This window comes from Eupeodes corollae, chromosome 1 (assembly GCF_945859685.1).
Source record: "Eupeodes corollae chromosome 1, idEupCoro1.1, whole genome shotgun sequence".
NCBI classification, from domain to species: Eukaryota; Metazoa; Arthropoda; class Insecta; order Diptera; family Syrphidae; genus Eupeodes; species Eupeodes corollae.
Window position 1 is genome coordinate 217,533,677 of NC_079147.1, and position 27,678 is coordinate 217,561,354.

A 27,678-nucleotide genomic window follows, 5' to 3' on the forward strand; every position below is an offset into this window, starting at 1 on the left:
GAAGACGACAACCACAACAACTACAGCAACGACTACGACGATTCTGACGCACGTCGACGATGGTTATGGCGGATTGGCGGTAGCAAATGCGACGAACGACGGAAACGGTGACGATGGCGTTTTTATTTAAGCTTTTGTTTGATGATGATGATGACGATGATGGTTTTGCCTTTGCTCGATGAAGGCACTACGACGACGACGACGCGACGAGGACTCCATCTCCGTGTACGGCGCGGAGCAATAAGGACATGTTGATTTTTTTTTTGTTTCTGTGGATAGACTGGGGGTGAAAAGTTCTTTCATGCTGAAATGATTCTCATTAGCAAACCAAAATGTTCTTTTGTTATAAACTATCACGTCATTTAAAGCTGAAAAGAGACTTCTTTTTTGTTGATTTTTGTATTTTTGTTTGAAGCACATAAGGAATAATAAATTGAGAAGACACACTGTTTAATGAATAGGAAGACCATCAGTATAGGTAGTTGAGGGGATACATGTACTGTACATAGTTAAGTAGATACACATCTTAGAACTTTATACAAAATATAAGTAGGTAGGTATAGTGTGTCATTTGGAGAGGTGATGATGTGTTAAACTTTCAAATATCTTTCATCTTATCGAAGTTTCTACATCAATTTTTCCATTGAAGAAGTGTTGAGATGAGAAAATGGCGCCCGGGCAGAGATTTTTGATAAATAATTGAACACGTCATTAAAAGGTGTTGAATTTTGAGATATCATTTCATCTTTTAGTTGAAGAAAATGCATCTAAATAAACATAATGTTGAGAAGGGTATTTTAGTATAAAAAAAGGATGATGTTTTAAATTTCAATCATATTGGAATTTGATATTTGTCGATTTTAACGAACATTAAATTTATAACTTTGAAGTATTCAGTCAATTCAATTTATAGTATTTCAATTGCGACAAGTCCTAAAAAAGTTAATTGATACAAATTCTAAAATGAAGGCATATTTATTCGATTGTTTTTGCCAAAATGGCGCCCAACGTGACCTTTATTCTTTTTGAAGTATTTGCATTTTTGTGGGATCCATTTCATCAAACTTTTTCAGGAAAAACGTAAATAGTTTGTGTGAAGATGTAAGCATTCTTAATTATTTAAATAACAACTCAAATAAAAGAACGCAATTTCAATCCTTCCATTTTTCTTAAAATTTCTAATTTGTGAGACGATGTGAAATCTTTTTTGGCAGTTTTCAACCAAAATGTTTGAATAATTGATAAAAAGGGCATAATTTTGCAACAGTTTAACAGATAAATAAAAATTAAACATACTTGTTCCGTGGAAACAATTATTTAAGTCATATAATACGTTTCATTGATTAACATATGTACTTAGTTTTCAAAGGTTACAAATGAATTACCATTAAACATACAAATACAAAATTATCAACTTAAATGTTAATGCAAAGGGGTTAACAAAGATAGTTATCTCTTAGCGAAAGGTAATTCAAACAAATGTCTGATAATTTTCAAACCACACGATTACCAATCACGCATAGAATTGAGTACGTTTTTCTTTTTTAAATTAAATAAACCCTCAAAATGTTCCCCTAAAAAATAGTAGGAATACAACTTTTCAGATTTATGTGAAAAATATTTTCACTTATATTTCTTTGTAGCATAGGCACCGAACAGGAGAAACAAAAAAGAACTTGTACTCAGGCCAAATGAGCAACGAACCGTAAAAGTTTTCGTACTTAAAAATCAAGACCGTGAAGAAGATGAGCCTTGTAATGAAGCACTATAACTTAACATTGTGTGGGAATGTTTCTTCGCTTGCTGTATACTCTTTTTTGCCGTATTAACTTATAGTAAAGAAGTTTTTATAGAAAGCTAAAATCGTCCGTGTATACTATAAAATATAGTGTAGGGGGGAATCATCAGTAAATCACAATCGTGAGAGAAGTCTGTGGAAGCATTCCCCATAAAGATTCCTACTTTGATGTACAAAAACATTGTATTTTTATTTTTCATATACAATATTATGGGTGTGTGTGTGTGTGTATAGTTGTTGTTGGAGCAATTTTAAATTGTGCAATCTATGGAACTCCATAAAATGTTCCTTGCTTGCTACGCTCATTACTCACTGGCATGGATGCCGTAACAAAAAGGGCGTGTTAAAGTTGTCAAGCGTATAACACAACAGCAAGCAAAGTTTCTAGATTTCTAATTGGTTTGGCTACCCTTCGAACACAGGCATGACAAGCTGAATTTAATTTTGCCACAAACTTATATAGGGTCTTCAAATAGACTTTAATTTATTTTAATGACACTGAGAACCTAAATGAATTATAATATCACGGGGAAGACGGCTGTTGACAAGCAAATTAAAATAAATATCCAAACTAAAAATTTAGATTAATTATGCTATTTTGTTAAATTAAGTTCGACAACTCCCTATACCCAGAAACAAAATGCACTTCAAAGTTCAACAAAGTATAAAAATATTGCAAGCAGGGAATAAAATCTCATGCCGAACGAAACACAACAGAAGTAAGCAACACTTCAGACTGTTGCTTTATTTTTCTTCTTTTTTGTTGTTGTTTTAAGTCAATCTTCATCTTATTTAATCAGAAAAACATGACTCGTAAAAAAGAAAATAACTAGACTTATTTCCATTTGATATACCAATACAAATAAACTGAAGCACAGCGATGTTGGACTAAGTAATTTATATTGCTTCTGACATAATGACATATTGCCATAGCCTGTTAATTGACTCCAATGTAATGCTACTTCTGAAGTCTCCTATAGTTGTTGTGCTTTGTTATAAAAATGAATTCTTCCCTAACAAGGCCAATCAAGAAAAATAATTAACTTAAAGTGCATTAGGAATGTACACTGTCGCGGTCGGTCTCGCTTTCACTCAAGAAATTTTATATTTTGACATGTTCAAAAAGATTACGACGCCCAGAACATATGCAACATACATATTTTCGAATATAATGTAATCCTATTAAAAATCCCAAAAATCAAACGTGAAATCACCTTTAATATTTTTCACGTCATTTAACTTGACCTTCAATGTAGGCCAAATTGTACATATTTCAAGATACGTACAAAAATATTCATCCCCTAAAAAACTCCACGTTCGTCGTCGTCTTCGTCGTCGTCTTCGTCGTCTTCTCTTGAGGGTATATGTATTGGAATGCTTTTATATCCTTGTTGCCTTCCTTTTGATGATGTCGATGATGCACGTGTTCTTGTTATATGAGTAGGATATAGTATGTAGGATATACGAAAGATTAAGGAATATATTGAACAAGGGGGAATGAAGTGATGGCAGTGTTTTCATGGTTCGTTGTTGATTCATGGTGTATCTTTTGTTTGCTCTGTTAAGAAGGGAGAGAATAAAGAAAATAATATTTCCTAAGAAGGGAAGACAAAAAAAATGGAATACAATGATTTAATTTCGGTCGTATATACCTGCTCTTGATTGAAAATAACAATTACAACATAAGATTTAAGTCTTTTAAGTGTCTATTGAAATTCTGAAAATGGCGCCCAATGTGGGTTTTCTGTTGCCTGTGTTATATTTTATTCTTTATTTTATTATTGTTTTCACTTTAGGAAGTCTTATTTGCATACAAAAAAAAAAAACAGTACATGTCTGATGATATCTTGAAATCTGATGTTTAAATGGCGCCCAACAAAAGAATTGTAGTAATTGGAGAGAACACAAAGAATTCATTGTCAGTGGTGAAGAACTCTTACCTAAGTATATGCGATTTATGTAGATTATCTCGTCTGGTCAAACTATCTTTCTTTGTTTTTCGAGATTTCAGGTCAAATAATTATTAATAAGTTTGTTTATGGTTAGCAGGAATTTTTAATATCCCTAGGCACAGTTTAGCATAAGCAAAGGAAGAGAGTGTTTGCAGGGATGTGTCGGTGCACTTTGGTTTTAAATTCCTGAATATTGCAATGATCGAGAAAAACAGAATGTGGCATATCATTCCACATTCGTGTAGTACGGCTAAAGAACAAATATCTGTACTTGACAGTAATTCAGTACGAGTTTGTTCTGTTTTCTAGATGTGATTTCTTCTGTTTTCTTATCGAGACAACATTCTTCCAGTTGTAAGTTACTTAACCACACAACTGGAGTCGTTTTAAGAATATTTTTACGAGTATTCTACCTTACCTTAAACTTACGTTTACCCGAATATCAAGTTTTGAAAATAAGAAAAACGCAAACATTGAATACAACGAACGTAATATTTCTTCTTCTTTATTTTGTTGTTGTTGAAAGAGAGCAACAAATATAAGAAGGTATTCGTTTCTTTATATTATCCCCCCTGCTTTTTTATGAATTGTAGGTATAGATTATTATACACAAAAGCAAATGTTAAAAAGTTGTGAAATTGAAATCAGATACCGATACATAAAACTCCACAATTTTGTTGTTGTGTCGATCTTGGTATAGAGAGAAAAATGTGTATTTTGTAGATGTAAATGTAATATTAAAAAAAAGATTATAGAAAATTCCTGTTCTTTAAATTATGTGTAGGTACTTGAATGAAGAAAAGTAGATAGTGCGTCTTTTTTATTAGGCTTTGAAAACAGCTGCAAAAGGTAAATGCGGATGAGGATATTTACGTATTAATTTATCATTTCTATGAATGTGCAACAAAAGAATGTTTCATTATTATTTGTATGCTTTATTTAGTTTTTGATAATATTAATTTTGTATACTTATGAAGTAAGTCTTATCAACAATTGAATAAGGTGGCTTTTTTTATATATCTGAACATTAATCAGTTTTATAAAATTATAAGCATTTTCATCTTTCATTTCACTGCCAACCCGGCACGTATATCAAACTTAGCCCTTAAACTTACTGGTCATTTTGATAAAGAAATAGTTTTAGCGAGTGAGTTGAAAGACAAAAATCCGGTAAGGAATTGTTGATGTTTTCTCTGGAATTTAGATGAAAACTGAAACTTATTAAACCGATCGCCTTCCATTTGTGGGTTCGAATTTTCGATGCGTTCGGATCATTGAGAGATGGTATCGGAGCTTTTTTCAATGATGAGAGAGCAGTCCTTAAAAAGTGTAACGATCCCTGTTATAGCTAGTTTTTAATTCATGTTGTAAGGTTTCTATCAGAAAGTAAAAGTAAAGATGCTTATGTTCAAACTTACTACTATTCACTTTAAACGTTCCATATACAGCTCAATTAAGCTTGTTGTTATGAGTTCTTATAGGCATTCATTTTTTGTCGTTAAATATAATTTTGTTTCTAAAAATGAGGGCTCAATTTAACTGCTGAAGATAATAAAGTCTTATTATTGTCACGTGTTGTTCGGCGCTCACAAAAATTGTCATGGCTCTTCGTCTTAAGTGGCTGAAAAGTAATAAAAAAATATTTGTAGAAAGTATCAAAATCTATTGCTCCCTTAATAACAGTTTTAAAAAGTTATCTTGGATACTTTTGATCAATTTCGTTAGGCGGGTTCCAGTTCACTGGATTGAGGCTTACTCGTAGGTCAGAGTCTTTTGGGTGGATTGTCTCGTGGACTGAAAGTATTTAAACACTTTTTAACACTTGGTTTTCTGTTCCTCTTCATTAAAAGTATATACATATTACGTACATTTGTCAGTATCAGTAGACGATCCGTCTGGGTAGGTGAATACTTGTGTTAACAATTTTCCACTATCCAGCTTCAATTCCATGTTAAACTAGCGAAAAAGTTAGTCGCTGATTTCCGAAATTGTTTTAAAAAACAATTTTCCATAAAAGTTTCCAGCAATATAAGATTTGTAGAACTTTGTTTATTAGTAGCTTAGTACTATATGAATTCCTTAATATCCTACCAAAAACTTTTAACTGGATCATCAAACAAAATAACAAAAATTATAAAATTAATAGTACTTATTTGATAGAGTATCAACTATAATCTAAAATAATCCGTAAAAGCAGTGAAACAAACAACACACAAATAAAATTAAATTAAAAAATGCTGCAGCAAAATAAAAACAAACATACAAAAATAAAATTATAAAAAACAAGTAATAATTAAACAAATAAAATTATCTTTTAGCTGGCAATCATAACAATTTATACATTTGCGCTTCGGTTATTTTAATAATGTTAATTCCGTTTGCATTTATAAAATGTTTATCCTTATAAAACAAAAAAAAACGAACGCCAATCATCATCGATGTACCTTCCTTTCCTCATCTATACACTGGCCCCCCTTAGGGCAAGAACAAGAGCACCGAACGTTCCAATCCCTATACTCTTTCCTCTTATATATCCCTACATAACCCTATCCCATCATCAACAAAATAACCCCCCGTTGCGCTCAGCCGGAGAATATACACCAGCCAGAGCCAGCACGAGGATTAATGTATTTTATCGATTTTTCATGCAGGAAGGGTCGTCTCTCTACGGCGCGGCGTGCACCTTTCCCCTTTAAAATTCTCATTGCCATAGTCATAAAGTAGTCATAGTTAAAGCCATAGCTATAGCCGTGTAGCAGCCACAGCCACAGCCCATGACATCTACTCTGTTGTTGTTTTTGTTTTCAATTCTGTTCTATATATAGATGAATACATATGTACATTGTATATGGGTAGTTATAGGTACCTCCAACCTCCTACCCATTCCATCACTGACCTCATATACCTGTACCCACTCCCCCTTTATTCTCCATCCGCCACCTCCACCTTCACCCGCCCGCATCGTCCACATCATCATCATCATCATTCGCATCAGGACTCCAGGACAACTACCATTATACTCGAACTTGTATACCCAGTGTCAAGCTACAAAATTTGAATATTGCATCATTTAAAAGGGGTTGAAGCTGAGCTGTACTCTGCTCTGCTCTGCACTGCTGTACTGTGCTGAGTTGAGTTTGTTCAAAAATGAAAATTAAAAATTTTCCAAAACACATCATTTCACAATAAACAAACAATACTAACAAAAAAATAACTAAAAACTAAATTCTGCTGCATTAAAAATAAAATTTCTACAAATTCATGTACCTACATCATACCCAGCTTAAGAGAGGAAAAAAACTGAGTTCTTGAAAATATGGTGACCATTTATTTACCTTAATAAATTATTTTAAGACATACACGAGGTGATGCAAGGCTTGAAAGCTCATTTTTGAATACAAATAAAACACATTTCAAACACTCAAGTTGGGTGGTTTCCAAAACGAAGTTTTTTTTTTAAATTAGTTTTTCTATATGAATATGCCGCGTCATCTATTTTTCAAACATCCTCAAACCCAAAAAAGCATGTCCAAAATCTAAGATTCAAGATTCACAAATCCCAAGTGAAAAGAGATCCTTGATTTTTGAATAATAATAGCATAGGCTTATTTCAAAATATCGAATTATCAACTTTTGGAGAATTTTCTTTTCCTGTGAATCCTAAAGTTGTCTCCGTTCGAATTTGGCATAAAACTGTAGGTTCCCTCCATCCCTCATTGAAAGGTTAAGAGCTGTTCAAAATTAGTGGGTCCCGGTTCTCTAGGCACTGTCTTGTCACATAATAATTTATTTCAAAACCCTACAAAAATAAACTGTATCCTCAGATGTTCACGTACTTACATTTCATTTTTGATTAAATGGATTTCAAGACTGCCACATTAGATTTTTAAGAACCTACTATGAACTCAGAACATACAAATTATTTTTAAGTGATACCTCATTAATTAAGTTTAAATTTTATTTAGGTGAAACTAGATAAATTCGATCGATTTTTGTATTAGCAGAACTGTAACTAACATCAGTCTTCTTGATCTGCTGTTGCTAGTACTTTATGGCTAAATCACAAACACGCTTCGGCTTCACCTGACGTTTACAAGTTCAGCCAAAGGAATTCAATGCATGCTATCACAGTGGACCTTCGACCTCACGTTTCGTTTGATAAGCGTAAGGAAAAGAACGTAATGTAACGTAATGTGACTCCAAACGGAAGCTCTAGTTCAATTATCTGAACATTTGCTTTGTCTGACAGCTCAACAGCTGTACAAAAATATTAACAAAAAAAGAAACATTTGCTCTTTCGAGGGATGAAATAACAGAAATGTCATTCGAAGCAACCTCGAAGCAGGCCCACCGTAACGCAGCCGAAGCTGAAGGGTGTTTGTGATTCAGCCATAAACACCTATGATGCTGGGACAAGTAAAAAGTATTTCAAGTACTTGGCTAGAATATTTAGGAAAAGTTCTTTCTAGTACATTGAGAACTGATTATTTCAAAATCAAATTAGGATTTGCTTCAAAAGGAAGGTAAGTCAATATTTTAGTCTTGAAGAGATCCAAACTAAAAAATCGCAGTAATTACTCATATTTGTTTACTCTACCTTAAAACTTTAAAAACATGGTAATTCTTTAATTCCATATCATTTACAAATATTTGTAATAATTTAAATAACTGAATTAATTTTTAAATTGTTTGCTCTTCCACAAATGGTAAACAAATAAGTTCCTTAAGTGTTCCTTTTTTAGTACTTATGTATTAAGTCAGGAATAGACCTGGGTCTCAGCCAACATGTATCTCAAGTCAGTTCGGTTGCGGTCCTTCTCTATAACGCGGTTTTCGTCTATTGTCCCACCCTTCGGATTTGATTCGAAGATTTTTTGGGCTGGAGCGTCGATGTCCATTCGCCAAGCCATCTAAGTCTATGGACTTTTATTCTTTTGACTAGACCAGAGTCTTACAGTTCTTCGTTGTATCTTCTTCTCACCCCAAGAATTTTTCTCTCGAAGCATCCTAGGACGTTCTTCTCATCTTGTCTTGACAAATTAAGAGTTTCATCAAAGGAAATTATTATCTTTGAACTGGAATATTTATGTTAGCTTTTGAAAGGCAGTGTTTAAGTTTTTGATTAAACTTTTTCCAATAATTTTATATAAATACTTATATAACTTTGAATAAATTATTTAATTTTTAAATAAAAGTGATATATTGCACTTGGTAACATGAATACGTATATAGGTTTGGGTTGGGCACTATATACCTACCTTAAAATGGTTATACAGTAAAGTACCTACTTATATATATTAATGAAAAAAAAAATATATCTGGTCAGCATGAACCTATTCGTGTGTTGGTAGCTACACCCCCTACCAACCCACCAACCTACACCTACCTACTTAAACCTACCCATCAAAAGTTCGCCATATCGTTTTTTAAAAACATGAAAATCAAAACAATAAAATAAACATAAAATATTCGCCATTATTATTGCGCGATGTTGATTATTATTATTTTTTCGTTCTGTTTGGTGTACCTAGCCAACCCTTCCCTACCCAACCCTACCCTACGTACTATCATATATGTTATGTAGGTTGGTAAGGTAGGTAGGTAGGTAGATACATAATATGTAGTATATCGTCCCGTTTCAGAGTCTCGATTTTTTCAAACGGATTTCCAAAAAATAACGAATGAAAAAATATTATATTTTTTATGTCCTTTTTGACTGTGAAAAAATCCTTTTAACAAGCACACAACACACCATGTCCCTTTCTCTCGCTTTATGCTTATAGCCTGGCCTGGCTTGGCCTGGCCTAGCCTCACCAGGATCTGGAACTCAACGTATAAACTTACATATGTACATATGCTTGATGCTCCTATATATAGGTACATAAGTATATATGATTTTTTAACCACCTCGTTTCACCCATATTTCGCCAAACCAACCTATATGCCAGGATTTCTTATGACTCAAAACTATTTTCATTCATTTTTGTTTCATTATTTTCATTCTCTCTGTTGTTTGTTTTTTTTTTTATTTCTTTTTTATTCTGTTTTGCTTCCGTTGTCCTGAATTCGACACTGCCATTCTCAACATACAACCGGAGATTACAATTTTTTTGTATGTCGATTTCTTTTTCGCTCTGCTTTTTTAACTATCATTTCGTTTTTTGTTTTCTTTTTCTTGTTACTTTATTATTTGGTGCTTTTTATTATTTCGTTCGCCTGGTCTTTACGACGACTACAGCTGTATAGAGAGCAGAGCTGCAGGTTGTTTCGGTTATCCTTTCTCTCGTACTCTCGCATGGCTTTCGTTCCTCGTTCCTCATCCTCGTCTGTTGTGTGTCACCCTCACCGTCGTCGTCCGTCATCAAGTCGGTTGGTAGGTCGTGTCCGACAAGTCCGTCTCATCAGTGCTATGCGAGCGATGGTGAAAATTCGGGCCACACTCTCTATACTCACAGGGATATTGCTCATACTTATGCCTCTCTGCTTGTACTCCTGATTTCATTCCAGTTTATTTTTTCTGATTTTGCAATTCCCAACCCCAACCCCAACATCAACCCCATCAGCCACTCTATAACTACACTGTTCAACGGTTGTTTGCTGCATTAAAAGGACAAGCAAACAAGCTCAACAAAAATTTCAAAAATGAAAAATGATGAAAAAATACGCACATAAAGCAATAACAACAATAGAGTGGCAGAATGGATGTCGAAAAAATTCAATTCAATACATACCCCCATCGATCGCTTGCTGACTGCTCACTGCTCACTGTTCACTGCTCGATGCTCAGCTCACCCTCCCATTTTTTCATATTAAAAAGGACTAGCACGAGTTTTTTTTCGCTGATTGGCAACGTATCGAAGCACAACCCTTAATTATAAAAAAATAATTGTCTACCCCGGTTGAGTTGAACAAAAAATATAAATACTCATTTATATATATTGAAACATCCCCATTATAATTTTTGGCATTGCAGTAAATGAGGGGAACCAACTACCTTCCATATTCCCATCCCCATCCCCATGGTAGATATATGTGTTTGAGACCCGAAAGTTTCGGACCAAGCCTCCCAAAAACGACCAACAAGCCCAAAAAAGTCGAGGCCGATCCAATTAAACAAAATAAGTTGCAATAAAACAAAAATATTATAAAAATGTGCAGAAAACAGGAACTCTTTCACCCCCTACCCTGAACGCAACTCGTGAGTTCCTATAAAAAATAAAGGGGTGTACCCCTATTTATGTATGCAATTGGTAAAAAATTATAAAGTCTCTGTGTGATGCTTGACAACTATACTATCCATCTACCTACCTACCTATCGAGCTATCGACTCTACACTACCCGAGGTGCTGAGATGAGCTCTAAAGGATGAAGCTTGATGCATATAACCGTCCGTCGTTCACACAGGTATGTCATTTTCATCGCTTTTATTCCGATGTGTATCCTATGTCCATGTGTCCAGCGCGCACCACTCTCACCCCCAACTCCATATCTCTTCCCCATTGCTGCAAAACAAAAATTCACAAAAATCGAAAACTGTCAATAAAGCAAAAATAATACATATATGTATCGCAGTGTTTCATTTTCGTTTTCGAGATATGTTTATATTTTTTTGGGACATTTTCGTTCTTATTTTGTTAAAACATTTTTGGTTTCGTCTTTCTGTTTCTGGTTCTGTTTTCGAGAAACTTTATGTATTTTTTCTGATTACCGTATTTTTTTTTTGGATCGCTTATTTTTCTATTTTGAGACAAAAATATCTCTTTATAACAATATATAGTAGATAATGTTGATACATGGTATATATACAGTAGAACCTCTCTAACTCATAACTAAAAAATGTAAATTTTGTTGCAAAATTTAGATGAAGTCATTAAAGTAACACATTGTACATCGCTGAGGTAATTTTCGACCACTTTTTGACACTTATTGGGCGGTATCTCAGCCATAACGAATGCTGGTTTTTAAGTGCTCAAAAGTTAAAAAAAAGTCCAGCTGTGTCAAATCGCATCATCTTGGTGTCCAGTTGATATCGCCACGACGAGAAATTACTCTGCCAGGAAATGTCTCTATAGCAATAAAGCCATATTTGATCGAGTTGTGTTGCATGTGGCACCGTCTTGTTGAAACCACATTGCCTGCTCTCTCCAAGTCGTACACTTCAATAGCAGGGAAAAAAATCGGTTATCATATGACTTTAACGCTCCGAATTGACGGTGACAGTCGTTCCATCGTCGTTTTTAAAGACATAAAGTCCAATCACACCTCCGGACCAAAGTTCGCACCAAACAGTAAATTTTTTTGGATGTAATGGCCTCTCTTCAATTACTTAAGGATTCTCACAACCCCAAATACGACAATTTTGTTCATTCACAAGTCCAACGAGTGAGAAGAACAGTGCTTCGTCGCTAAAGAACATTTCGTTCGCCTTCCACCGCCTGTTGTTTAAGCACACATTCGACGTATCTACGACGTTGTGAATGGTTTTAAAAATGTACATCCTTTCGACTCAACTAATGATTTAATGATTTCCTCTACAGCTGAAAACAGTTTTATTTTATTGATTTATTGGGACAGTCTCCTAAAAAGGTCTAAAAAAAATGTCTCTTTGTGCTTAATCGTTTATTTAACTATTCAAGAAATGTTCGAAATTTGAAGTATTTTGGAAGCCCAAACATTAAAGAGTGAAAAAAGATTATACGTGGATTCGTATGTCAGGATGTACATGTTTTTGGAGACTAGTAGTGTTTCAACTTTCAGAGCTTAATAGTGAGTCGTGTTCTTACACTTTCCGCGAAAGGTACTTACAATAGGTCTGAACCTATTTTCTTAAACCACAGTATTTTTTCCCCTATAAAATGTTACTTTATGTGAACTACGGATTAAAACAAAAAAAAACTGTTTTTACTAACAAACAAATAATGGTAATAAAGTTACTTTTTTAATCATAATTTTTTGTCCAAGTTTTAGAATATTGAAATTTCTATAATTCTGATGGTACAAATATTTGCTTTTATATTGCTGTTTTTGAAGACATTTTTAACATAATTCAAAGGTAAATATAAATGGTAAAGTTTACCCTTTGAAACCCTGAACATACCAAATATGTGTTTTAAACACACGCAGTTTACTTTGGGATTTTTGAAAAGTAGTCAAAATTTGTTTGTATCGTGAAAAGCATAGACGAATATAAAGATCATGAAATTCACAAATAAGGCTGCACGCACATTTCCAAGTTTTCTACTATTTTGCCATATTTATTTAGTACATCTTTCAAGTAAAAATAAAACGGTCGCACAACTGCATGTGAAAAATGTGATGCATGAAGAAAATATTTCAATAAAATGTTATTCTTGTAAACATCCTATAATGTAGGTCTCTTTAATTCTTATACTTGCATTCTTTAGAACTCAGAATATTCAAATAAAAACATTAGATTTAAAAATATTATAATTTTTATAATACAAAATATTTAAAACATTTACACCTAAAAACGTTCCAATTAAGTGAGAGTCGACTGTTTAAGTATTAGTGGAGGCCGGCGGCGGCCGGTGGTGGGCAATCATCATTTTGACTGCCCTCCAAAAACAGCATCATAACCCATGGCACAATATAAAGCGAGAGTATAGGGTAAGATTTTTTTGGGTTTAACAAAAAAAAATTCATATACATCCACCCACAAAGTGCTACCCCCTGGATGGAAGGAACACACAAAAAAATGGATCCACGACAACCAGGGACAACGACGTCGACGGCGGACTCGACTACCCAAGACCGAATACCGAGGACCGACAACGAGAATCAAACTGCCAACTGACGTAAAGCGGAAGTATACCAAAGAGAAAGAGAAGCATCAAAAATAGTGTGAGTGGTGGAGGTGTGAGGGTGTGAGGATGATGGGAGTTGGGATTCGGGTTCGGGATGAAAAAAAATGATAAAAAGGGTGGACAAAAAAATCAGCAAATGAAATCAAAAAGAAATAAAGGACAACGTAACTACCCCACCATTACTCCGTCATTCAACCCGCTACATGCCGCCACCGACACCGCCCCACTACCATCCCCTACGCCATAGTACCCCACATTATAGTCAGCCAACCGTCATCAGACTGGTAGTCAGCTAACCATTGAGCTGCCTCTATACTTTATCCCAAGTACTCATCACCAGTCCACCGCATTATAGCTTTCAAGGTATAGGTGCATAGATATGAGGAATTGTGTTGTTGTTTAACGGTTTACGCTATACGACCGTCCGTTAGTCGTACTACACAAATACACCCTCACAAGCACGACGACGACGCTGGCTGTGACCGTATTGTATACCAGGATCATTCATTCCATAGTCATCATGCGGCTCTAAACCTAAATCTAAAAGGACCACCCAACCTCCGACCTTGTACTTCACCCGTCTCATCATCGTCCTTCTAGTCGTAGTCATCGTCCTGATGCTGGTACAACTGCTGCTACTGCCGCTCTAGCTCCCTATGATGCTATGCTCAATCTATAAAGGACAACGCAACTGTGGAACACCCAAAAACCTAAAGTGGCCAAAACAATTGAATTTTTATTTTGACATAGTTCTTGTTTTTGCTTTGTCCTGCTTTTATTTTTATTTTCTACTGCCCCGTGTCGTCTATATGACTTTCTAGACTATATGCATCTACAAAAGCAGCAGTTGTACTGTGCACCTTTAAAACACAAAAATAGGTTAAATAGACGCAGTTGCATGTTTGGTGGAATTAAAATGAATGATGGGGTTTGGTTGCAGCATTGCACTGCAACCGAAAAAAATGTTGACGGTCTGTGAGTTTAGGAAAGGTGTATGTATTGTTTTATATATATATATGTAGATATATTTTAGTCGAAAATAATAGGGAAACAAAATAAGAATACGATGTATCAATCATTTGAATCTGTAGAAAAAAAGTTTAGTCTATGACTTATTTTTGATTTTTCAGCAGTATTCAAATTAAATTTTCGGCCATTTTGATTTAAAAAAGAATAAATAAAAATAAATTATATACACATTTTTTAAAGCTCAATTCCAAACGCCTTGAATATTGAATATTTTGAAGGATTTGAGTGGGATGTTAAAACCACAAGGCATGTTCCGTAGGTTTTCAAAATAATTGTTTCAAAACAAATCTTTGGCTTTAGGTACAAAGGTCTTAAATCAAAAAAATTGCATTTAAGGTTTTTGATTTGGTGTAACGGCTTCCTTTGTGTCCCTTATGTTTTATATTAACAACTTGAGTCTAAATCAATAAGACAGAAATATTCATACTTGTTTTGGTATTAACGTTTTAAGCTCATTGAGTATGCTTGACCAGTTTCTGATTTGAGTCGTTTTTCCTAACGTCAAATTAATATTACTTAGGAATAGGACAGAAGCTTATAAAAAACGCACTGCACTAGATATGTTCGAATTGAGGCGATTCAATGTTGGCTTCATTGTATTCAATGGCTTTTACAAAGTTTGCTAGTACCAAATTCTTCCCAACAGTTCTTTTAAAAATCTTTGTATATCATAAAAAGCAGTTGTTAGAGGATACTCAAAGGCAATAAATTCATTCATGAGATAGTTCCAAGCAAAATATAGTTTATTCGTTAGTGCGTTAGACTGTCATGCTAGAGGTCTTGGGTTCGATCCCTGCCTGTGCCACCTAAAGTTTTTTCACTGGAACTGACAAATTCTCCAAGAGTAATTCTTGTCATAAAAAATTGCTTTCTCAAATTAGCCGTTCGGATTCGGGATATAAACTGTAGATCCTTTCCATCCCTGCAATTACTCGCACACAGGAATGGTTCAGAGTTGTAAGTCACTAGGCCCTAGTTCTCAACGGACTGTAGAGCCACCCAATTTATTTATTTATAGACATGATGACACACTCTGTTTTTTATCCTAGTTGCTCTTATATGAAACGTACCCTTACCAGGTGATTTGAACGCAAATATCTAAATTGACGAAAAATTTTAAAATAATTTAATTTAACCCCAAACACAAACGGTATCAAAGATTAATACAAACTATTTATCTTTGATTACCATTATTACATTCTCCTGGGGATAAGTTTTTAATTCCGGTATGAGTTGCCCCAGTGGTATGGCTGCGTTCGCTCCGCTTAGGAGAATATTCCTCATGGTTCATCTCTTTTCTCATCACAAAAACACTCATAACAAAGGAATGAAGTCGTCCAAAAAAATATGAAATACCGGGAAACTAGCTCATCGAGAAAATTGGTTTGTATATTCGATAAGTTCGTTCAAATGCACTTACCATTTCCTTTGATGTATTATTTTCCCAGTATTTCATATTTTTATTGTAAACGACCAGTTCTAAAATTATTTTCAATAAAAAAAACATTCTCATAGCCTACAGAAAAATATCCTTTTTTGATAGCTTATTTGTTAAACTTGATTAAGTGTAAGAGTCAGAAAACGGAGATCATTTAATTTAGGTTTGTCCATACTTAGCAATTTAAGTTTCAAACGTTTCGACAACTAGCTAAATAAGTTGTAGACAACTTGAAGTTGCTCACGGAATTGTTTGCCTGTATTTATTTTCTTAAGCTGTATATTGACTTTGTTTATTTATGTTTTATTTTAACTTTTTTGTATTTAACTTCTTTGTTTGCTGGTGGAGCAAAACGTTCTCTTTTTAAGGGTCTCTGTCTTATTCACTTACATAATGCTCCTAGTGCATTTTAAAAGTTCTATTTCAGGAAAAGTTCAAATTTAGCAAAGAGAAAAAAATCCCCCAAGAAAATGAAAGTCGTAATCTTTTCTGTTTTAATGAATTTACCATCTTTTTTAGGGTATCAAAAAGTAAAATATTATACTAAAATTTGACAGCTCTTGAAACATGCAAAAGCTCTCGTTCTAAATTTTGCTGACGTAATTCTAATTTATTCTCGCTCATCAATGTTGCAATTATGCACATAAATACAAAAATGCTATGAAGAATTATAATTTTAAGGATGCCTATTCGAATTTTTATAGAAGTTTATGTTAATACAAAATGTAACTATGTATTTTATAATGCAAGTCCAACCTCAGAATTAATTTTGAAATGAAAAATAACTAAAGCCATTCGTGTTTCGTACAGCGCCAGTACTTCCGCCTGTCCGTCGTCGTATGCGTTGCTTTAGTTTAAATAAAAAACCCTTTTGCTCTTTGTTGTTCTAGTTGCGTGTCTACTTTAGACTCGTTTACCTTTATACAGAAGGTATAAATTTTCCATTTTGTAGGTACATGCAGTTCTATTTTCAAATAGGTGCAATGTAATTTGCATTTATTAAATAAATTTCTCCTTTGACAGGACGAAAACTTCAGAGGGAGAGTTAAGTTAAAATCTCATATACCTACAAAGTACACAATACAAAAAACTATGTACACACTCTTAAACGACACATATGACTGTAGTTGTGTACTCAAGAATTTTCTTTTAGCAGTGTTTCGTATTTCTAGCGAAGAAAATATATATATACCCATATTTAAAAACAAAAAAATGTTTTTAACATTTAAATAAGACATCGGCTTTTTTTTACCGAAAACGATTTTTTGAAATGTCAAAGCCATTTTTAGCAATTTACTAAGCGATTTTAATATCCTTTCTATCTCTTAATATTTTTTTATTGTTAAAATCACGAAATGGATATTTGGTAATTTTGCAAGAAACAATGTTTCACCAATTTCAAATGTGTTGTGACGGTGAAGATTTTAAAATCTTGTATTGAAAAGTGCAATGTTTTAAGTTCCGAGCAAGTCCTTTTGAAGAGTTGAATGATGGAAAAATTGTTTTTAGAAATAATTTTGACAAGGCAATAATCCAATTCTTGCTTGAAAACCTTCAAACCTAAGACCGAATTACAAACCTTATGCTGTAAAATTCACCAAAATCACAATATTTTAGTGATTTTTTTTCATATTTCTTTAAAAATTATAATTGCAATACAAATCTTTCTATCTCGGCTTGATGCATAAAACCATTCCCTCAAAATTTGATAACAAAATTGCAGCTGTAAATAATAGCATACATTCCAGATTTTTTAACAAGTGAATCCCCAACAATCAGCGTCATCTTTCCTCAAGTGGAATTCTCAAATTAACAGAATTTTGTTTTTGTTTCTACTCCTGCAAGTTTTGTATTTTGGTGCTTAAAACAGTTGATTTCTGTTATAGGTATAAAGGAGAAACATAACGAATTTAGGAGCATTAGTCATGTCGTAAAAATATTTGTTTCAGATTCACAAATTTTCGAAAGAACAATGAAAATGTCTGTCAACAGTTCTTTGCTTAGAACTTTGGGGACGTGTGTCACCAAAAAAAAAATTAGTCATTGTTTTCTGAGTTGAAAATTTCCAAAGACTTCCATTTTAAAATAAATATTGTCTGGTTTCAAATCAATGTCAAGATTCACCCTTTGATCTTATAATGTACTGTTGCCTGTACAGTACATATCAAAAGAACACATAACTCAAAAATAACTAAAATTAAATCTGACCACTTGAACATTTTCCAACCCCACTGTGTTTATCATCAGCTTCAGCATCAGCATCATCATCCTGATCCACCACCAGTCGCCACCACATCGTTTGCTACTACATACTACCTCTTCCATCATATCTCTCTCGCTCTTGAAATCCCCCTTGAACCTTCTTCTATACCAAACCCAATCCCAAACACCAACTATAAGCGCACCATCAGAGAAAACCAACTACATTACCCACTCTCTTTGCCAATATACCTTTTTTCGTTTCTGAAACGAAGCGGCGGAGGCGGTGATGGTGGCGGCAGCGGCAGTGGCAGCGGCAGCGGCGACCGTGGAAAAAAAAGGTTTCTATTTCATCCATCCATCCATCCATCCGTTCATTCGCCCGTCAGTGAGATATTTGCGAAGGTAGAAAATAGACATCCCCTTCTAAGTCCGCACTCTATGCTTAACATGCACACTCTTCCCGTTCCATACCGCACACATGTATGTACTATGGTGTACATCCCCAAGCGGGATAGAAAAATAGAATAAAAAAAGTGAAGTACGAAGAAGCACAACAACAACAACAAAGAAGCAAACACAAAAAATAAAAAACAGAACAAAAAAAAAGGATAAAAATCAGGATACAGCACAGATGATTGAGGTAGTACCAATTCGTAGCTCAATCCATATCCATTTGGGTACAGGATTCTTCCTTCAAAAACCATGAATGTGCTTAAGCTTTAAAAACCCACCATCACGGGTGTCTCTTCGTCTCCTTCTGCGTCTGTGTCTCCGTCACCCTGCTTCTTCTTGGATTTATATTTTTTTGTTTTCCGTTGTGTCCTTTTTTTTCTTCATTCTTTTTTTTCCTTCTTTCCCTTTTTTTGTATTTGTATTTTTCTATTTTTCATGGTTATTCTGTCGTGTTGCTGCTTATTTTCTACTGCTAAACAATATTTTCTAAGCGTAGCAGGTATAGATAGATGCTGAAGCTGATGTTGTTGTTTTTGTTGTTGTGCTTAGAGGTGGAGGTGGAGGACTCCAGCTCCTGCTACTGTTTCTGCTCCTATTCCGGAATCCGGACTCCAGGTCTAATGCCTCTCTTTCTCTTTACACCTTCCTTCCAACTCACCATCACCATTACCATCTACTTCTACTTCAGTCAGCTCTCAACTCCTGCTCCTGCTCCTGTGTGTTGATTGTTGAAAGGATGTTTTCTTTTGATATGTTACGCTGAGGCGTAATCTGCCCCAACAGAGAGATGGAGATGATAGAAGATGTGACGTAGTAGTGTTTCTATATATGACATTCTTCGTCCTTCCACAACTATACCAACTCGAACTCAAATATTCTTCAATATGGTATTTGCTAGAATTAAGCTTGGAATTGCTTAAGGACATGCTGCATAACGGTTCATATACATACAGTGGATGAATCTATATATGCGTTGAAATTCGTACAAGTAGGTTCCTTTAACTCAAACTATGTACGAATACATAACACTTTTATGATGTTATGGATCAAATTTTTGAGAAGAAAAGTTAGATAAGTTTGCCTGCCTTCGTCTTCATCTTTTTAAGTAAAGTGTTTCGTATTCTTCTTGTTTTATTATTCAAACTTGAAAAGGTGTTAATTCTTTCTATATGATCTTAAGTTAGAAAAAAAGCTTCATTCCTGTTGATGGGACACAGCTTGAGGACAAACTTTAGGAAATTTGATAATGAAACTAATTTATGGCAGGCAGCATACACGTATAATTTATGCACCTCAGAGAAATTTAAAGGTTAACTTGTTACGGTCTTCTAATTCCTATATAAAACAATTAGTCGAGTAAAAAGTTTTCTAACCAAAATGAGTTGTTAGCCAATAAATGATAAATTAATTTATAGAGATTTATTTGATTTTGAAGGTGTAGGTTATTTGATTTTATGGAAAAAGTGGGGAAGAATCTTCGAAACATGGAAGCATCCTTTTAAAGTTAATGAAAACTAATTTTTATATCATTAAACAAATTAACTTTTAGCAATTTAATTAAAATTTGTATATTTTTCTTTTATAGGCTTTAGATGAATGTGATGTTCAAACGGACTTACCACAAGCGATTCAGCTTCTTGGAGAAATGAATAGCAATGTTAAACAAGTGACAGATTTAGTTGAGGGTATGCTGCAGCGAGTGAAACGTGGTGAATTAACAACAGAATATGGCTTAAGTTTTCTTGAAGTTAAATATCACATGTTATTGGATTATTTAATTAATCTCACCTATGTTGTTCTTAGAAAATGTTCAGGTAAACCAAAACATCTTATTTTTCTTGTTCACAAGAAATTAACTTAATTAATTTTTATTTTACAGGGGAAACAATAGAAGGTAATCCATCCATCGAAAGACTTATTGAAATTCGAACAGTGTTGGAGAAAATCCGCCCGATTGATTATAAATTGCGTTATCAAATTGATAAATTAGTTAAAACTGCTGTAACTGGTGTTTCGGATTCATCGGATCCAATTTTGTACAAAGTGAGTATAAATCTTATTTAAAGTTTTGGCTAAGAATTTAGTTTTATTATAAAGATAAAGATTCACCATTATGTTCTAAAAATGATTTCGGCCAATTGGCTCAAGAAAATTTAATCCGAGAGGTAAGCAATAATGTGTCGGGTATTCTCTTCCAAGATGTCTATCGTCTCGAGATTATCTGCATATACAAGCGACTTCACATAATCCCAAAAGCAATAGTTTAGAGCTGTTAAATCGAACGCCACGAGGCAAGAGAATGCGTTCACCCGAAGTTTCTTTCAATAAATTGATTGTTTCGTTGCTTTATGGTTTGTATGTCGAACCCAACCTTTATTATGGTAACAAATTTACAAGACTTACAAAAGATGTCCAGGAAAAAGTCTATTAATTATTATGAAACTTTTTTCATTTACAAAACGCAATTACTGCGAACTATATTTAAAATTAAAAATATGGTTGTTTAGATGATCAGGATAGATCACAAGACATTGACATTTCAGTTAACCTTGGAATTTGGCTCTTAATTAGATTTTTGATTAATTAAACAGTCTTCTGTGGTCTAACTATAACAAAACATAAAAAATATTCTTATTTTTGCCCTATAAAGTCATATCTCGATAAGTATAATGTGTTATGCCCTAATCGATTGCAATCATATGATTACCTATTAGGTAAAAATAATAACAATCTTTCTTTAATTAACTTAAAATTTTATTTTGTAGCCAAATCCAGAAAATATGCTGACGAATTACGATGATGATGACGATTATGATGAACCTGCGTCTAATTCAGAATCAGAACAAGAAGATGATGAAGCGGAAGCTGATGAAGAAGCCACAGTTAAACCCAAAAAGTCAATAACAGCGACGAAAAGTGGAGTTTATGTGCCGCCTAAAATAAAACCAGTCTACTATGATGGTGATGACAAACCTGCTGATCGGGACAAGAAATTAATTGAACGTGCTAAAAAGAGGGCTATGACGTTAGTTTATTTTAATTTGTGCCATACTTACCACAGACATAGAAATATATATATATTTTTTTATAGGACCTCAATGCTACAAGATTTGAAAGAAGAGTACCTTGATGCACCAACGGAAATCTCGTCCGGCTCTAGAGCCCAGCAAATAATTTCAACAGCACAAAAAGAAAAGCAGGAATACGAAGAGGCTTATCTGACACGTCTGCCTGTAACAAAAGCCGAAAAGCACCGGCAAAGAAAACTCACCACACTTGGTAAGTTGTTTTTGTTTTTTGTAGTATAGTAGACGCAGTTAAAACAATCAAAAACAATGACAGAACACATCTTTAAATTTTTGCTTTGAATAATTAAGACTTCAAAAAAAATTCAGTTGTTAAAGTAGTTCTTTGATTTATGTAACATTTATCTTGTCAATTTACAATAAAATCCCCATTTAATGCATAGGTTCGATGTTAGCAGGTCAAATTAAGTAGATATTTCAAAAATAAAATCCGATTGAAATTTTTTTCAGTTATCCAAAATTTCACTCCATTAGTTGTTAATTTTTCCAAGTTTCCTTCGTTCGATGGGAACTCCATTTTGTCTGTATTGTACTCCGGGTGAAAATATAATGTTTTTTTTCTTGATCGATTCGCTTTTATATTGATATTATCAACAATACAGCAAGTATTACTTTTAAAGTTTGTAGTAATGACTTATGTCAAAAAATATTTCAAAGTTTGAGGCAGGCAAAAACATTACTTGGGAATGATAACCCAAAACCTTACAAAGACTGCATGAGCTTAAGTAGAACAAACAAAAGAATAGAAACAAGCTTACTCTCCGGTCATTGCAAACTGAATAGGCACCTTCACATCCTTCGGAATACTGCCAGTTGTAGGTTTTGTAATATTCATGAGGAAACGCCTCATCACATACTATAGGGAAAATGTGAAGTACTCTTGCACGAAAATAGGACACACTTGGGACAGAACCAAGTGGAAGAAAACAACCTTCACTCTCTGATAGTAACTCAAACGTTGAATTTTCTTAAAGAAACGAACTTTACCCAGTTCTAGTAGGGATCAAAATAGATTTTTTTAGGTCATAGTTTACTTACCGTAACATTGCGCCTGATTATGAGCTTAGCGGCAGCTCGTTTTTAATTCGTCTTTCCAAATTGGACTCGCATCGTATTTGCTTATTAACGAATTCGTGGCGAAGCGAAAATAGTTATTTCTATATTCCAGTGATTTGAATCTTTTGGTTTTACTTTTTCTTTATATATTCCAGTGATTTGAAACTTTTGGTTTGACAGCTTTCCACAAAATTTGTTTTGTTTTTAATGGATCTGTAAAATTTTCAGTGATTTCTTCAATAAACAATATTAAATTTAAAAAATGGGATCAATTATGGTGTATATTTATTCTGAAAGGAAAGAATTTGTTGCAATGCCTTCATAAACTCGAAGGCAGGATAAATTATAAGAAAATTAAAACAAAGCTAACTCAAGTTTTTATATAATTACAATCAAGGAAGAATCCACAAGATCGAACAGTGAATAATAATAAAAACTCTTTCGCCTATGAATTCGCCAAAAAAGCTGTCGAATTTCAACTCGCCAACAAACATTTTGACATTTTAAATTCGCTTTCGAATTCGTTAATTGTTCGAATTCAAAACGAAGAAGGTGAAAGCGAAAGCAATAATAGAAAAATGGCAAACTCGATAGCAAAACGATTCGTAGCGAACCTTGGAATCAGGCCCCCTATTTCATTAATTCGAAAGTTATTATCAACGAAGTCAATAAAGAAACTAAAGCAAATGATCCTATGATCTTTTTCATACAAATGCAGCTAGTTATTTTACAATAAAGATATTGGTTGATACTGGCTATTTAAACTGGAATTTAAATTGAACATCTAGGTTAAATACAGCTGCTATTCATAAAGATAGCTCTGTTTAGTGTTTAGTAAGAAACAGGTTCTACCACAACGTTTAAAAAACGGTTTGGCTGGAGAGCCAAAGTCTTTGAAATCCTTAAAATTATTCTTCTTACTTTTACCTGAGAAATTTCATGTACATGAAGTTGTCGGCTATTGTAAAAAAATATTTATTTATATTTTGTGATAAAGATGCGTATAGTAGCAAACATCGCATTGCCTATGTCACTTTGGTGAATATACTGAGCGAAAAATCTTAACGATGGAGCTTTTAAGACGTGGAAATACATAGATATTGGCAAACCTTTGACTGAATTTAGATCTTTAATATTCAGAAGTTTAATCATTAACTTGGTAATTTTTTATCGAATCGATACCTTTCATACAAATCGTCATCATTAATTTCTAAGGGTTCGATTTGATTTAAGTAGAGTTAAAATAAATCCGGAAAGAAATAATTGACACGTCTTTTTTTGGCTATGCCTTTATTTCAACTCAATTGTTTATACATACTTAAATCTAAGAAACATGAGATAAAATACTGGTAAAAATAGAATGCACATTTTCACTCCATGCTATCTTTGGGTACACACAAATGTGTGTACGCATGTGTTCCTATCCTATCAGTATGTTATTACATGATGCTACGCACTATCACAAGATTATTTTTATCTCTCTTGTGGAAATGCGCAGCTGCACCCATATACGGATCATGTTCACTTATGAACATAGAGTCTTCGTTTTCCATCAAAATATCAAAATCGGGATGGATGCTTAAGTCTTCTTATTTTAATTTTTGCTTTTATATTTTATATATTGTAGAACACGACATTTCAATATTAATTTAAGAATATTATTCCCCTGAAAGATTGGTATTAAAGTATTAAAGCTGTTTGCTATCAAAAACTACAAGAATGTGTTTTCAGATTTATTAAACTAAAGTGGAGATCTTCAATTCGTTCCAATAATTTAGTCTCAATAAATAAATAAAAAAGGATTGTTTTCACATTTTAATTTGTTGTCTTATTTTTTTCAGGTACAATTGGTGACGATATTCTAAACGAAATAAGTCGTGATCCAAAATTATCAACCAGTGGAGGTGGTAGTAATAAAAGAAAGAAGAAGGCCGGCAAGAAACGTGGTGGTAAAAAAAGGAAATTCCATTAGAAATAGCTTTTGATAATAATTTCCATTCATATTATTTTCTTTCCTGATTAATTTTTTCCAAAATGTTTGTTTTTTTTTGCTAAAAATAAAAAAAATATATTTTAAAACCAACCAACATAAATATATGTACGTGTACGCGCATATATCTATTTTAGTCTTAAGATATTAATTGGTTTTACCTTTTTATAATTATATTCAAAAACAAAAGAAAAACAAAAACAAAAAGAAACAAACAAACAAAAAAGATATTATTTAAATTTAGGAAAAAAAATCTTGAAACAAAAAATTAAAAATTAAACAAAAAAATTAAAAATTAAACAAAAATGTTTATGAAAATACAAAATTATAGCAAAAGAAATGAAATTAAAAAGAAAAAGAAGAAAATAGTTCATTCTACAAAAACACACAAAAATGTCTGAATGAAACACTAAAGTATTGTTTTGTATAATTTACTTTAACAAACAACAGGAAACACGATATTTTTCTTAAAAATTGGTTTTGTTTCATTTTTGTTTTACTTCGTACTCGCAATTAACAACGATTAGTTTGTATCTGTTTTAATTATAATTATCTTACTATAGCTTTGATTACTTATTTCAATAAACATTTACATTTTTATGTTTTGTTACTTTTATCCATTGAATTTTGTTGATTTTTATAGAAAAAAAAAATACGAAAAAATATTAAAAATATTACTTTTTATGGTTATGTACTATATTTTGAAGAAAAAAAAAGGAAGATTCATTTACAACGACTTTGAATTAAATTTATATATAATTTCATAAATGCTTTAAATAATATTAATTTGATAATTTTCTTTCTTTATTAAAATATGAAATAAAATTTTATTTTTCGCTTGTTCTTAAATTTTTATGTTTATTGATTTATTGACGTTTTTTAAATGAGAAAATGATTTATATTTGATTTACTAATTTTTAAGTTTGTATTAATTTTTATAATTATAGTTTTTTTTTAAATAAAAATTTGATATTTTTAACATGGTTTATGGTTAAATAAGACCTGTTTTTTATTTTTTTTTTTTAAGTTTTAGTTGTTTTTTTTAGTTTTTAGTTTGGCGACTAATGATTTTTAAAGTGAAAACGAAGTTTTCTTCGATTTTGTACTTATCGTTAATCGATTTATAGTTTTCTTGAGTAAGAGCCAAGCTAAGGCAGCTTTTAAATCTTGAAAGTGATTCGAGTTGCTAGTCATCGCAAAATTTTATCATCCGCTGTATAGTTGTTTGCCTAGCGCAATCACATTCATCACAAGATTTGAAATTCGTTCATCATTTGTATTGCCAGTTGAAGGCTGACGAGATCATATAAAAATAGCAATATACTTGGAATGTTTACATCGTCATAATATCATATTTATGATATAAAAAACCCGAGACAGAATCAAAATATAACTGCGGAGTAATTACTTGAGCGCTTCTCCTCGTCAATATTTAGGTTCCTTTTTATTTAAGTTATTTTTATTTTTATTTAATTTGTATAGTTCCTATTTTTATTATTACACAAAAAATTATCACCTATTATTTAAATGTAAATATTAAATCCAACAAAAACAAATTCTTCAGACAAAATTGACATCTATAAAAATCTAAAATGTATGAACTAAATTATTCTTTAAGAAATTAAAAAAAAAAAGAAAACAACTCGAAAACAAATTTGAATTTAACTTGAAATTATGAATAAAAAAAGAGCAAAAAATGCAAAATCTTGAGGCCATTTTGAAATAATTATTATATCTAAATTGACAAATTTTATTTTCACTCTGAATGTTTAAACGAAAATTTGGAACAACAAAAAACAAATGTTTGTAAAAAAATTCGATGAAATAAATGTTTGGGTAATTATTAAAACAATGTTTAAAATAACAACATTATTTATGAAATATGATTTTTATCTTATATTATATATTATTTTTTTCCCCCTCTATTTTATTTCCTACCAACACAAAATAGATAAAGAAAACAAAAAATAGCAAATCACACAAAATACAAAAATGAAAAAGAAGCCTTGAATACATTAAATAAAATAAAACAAACAAATATCAGCAAACCAATAAAAGCTAAAAAAAATATTTAGTTGTTTTTAGGAGTAAAATTATGCAATAAAGAATTATAAATAAATAAGTTAAAAAGAAGAAGAAGAAAAACTTAAAAAAAAAAAAAACAAAAAAATCGTTATACTTATATGAGAAACAACAAAAAAATAGTAACCAGAAACAGAAAACTCGCAAATCACATATATGGAAATAAACCAAACGAAACTTCACAATAGTTATTAATTTTTAAATTACCGAACAAGACAACAGTTGCCTTAATTACCATATAAATGTAAAAGAAAAAGTAAAAAAATAACAAAAATGTATTAATTATTATAATTTTCACTGAACGAATATTACTTTTAAAAAATAATACAAAAAAGCAGTACTTTAACAGATGACAAAACAAACAAAAAATAGATTTATATTAATTAAACAACAATCTGTATAAAAAGAAAAGTATATATAGCCCCACCCAATACAAAATAAGAAAAACAAAAGACATTGAACAGTGGAAAAATGGTATTTTTTATATATTTAAACAAATGAATAGTGAAATTAACAAAAACAAAAAAATAAAAGATAAATTAATAAACAAAAAACAAAAATACTCCTAAAAACAACTTTATTCTACACAGTTGCAATGATGAAATATTCCTAAACAAAATAAACCGAAATAAATAAACGTCCACAAAACAATGTTCAGATTTCTTCAAAAGACCTGAGTTAAAAAGTCTTGATTTTTCAAAATCCACTTTGGACATTTTTCAAAATGATTGGTTCTATTAGCACTTGTTTGAAGGATGTTAATAATAA

At 32.4% G+C, this 27,678-nt stretch overlaps 1 protein-coding gene across 1 annotated transcript in view; it reads left to right on the forward strand.

Moving 5' to 3' along the window:
• Positions 1-25,039, forward strand: part of LOC129942600 (neuroguidin) — a 77,183-nt gene extending 52,144 nt beyond the window's left edge. The window contains exons 2-6 of the mRNA XM_056051616.1: positions 20,282-20,510; positions 20,576-20,739; positions 21,462-21,721; positions 21,788-21,975; positions 24,680-25,039. Of these exons, the coding sequence (XP_055907591.1) occupies positions 20,282-20,510; positions 20,576-20,739; positions 21,462-21,721; positions 21,788-21,975; positions 24,680-24,810 (972 nt within the window). The 3' untranslated portion in view covers positions 24,811-25,039. The remainder of the gene's footprint in view (positions 1-20,281; positions 20,511-20,575; positions 20,740-21,461; positions 21,722-21,787; positions 21,976-24,679) is intronic.
• Positions 25,040-27,678: the final 2,639 nt, after the last annotated feature.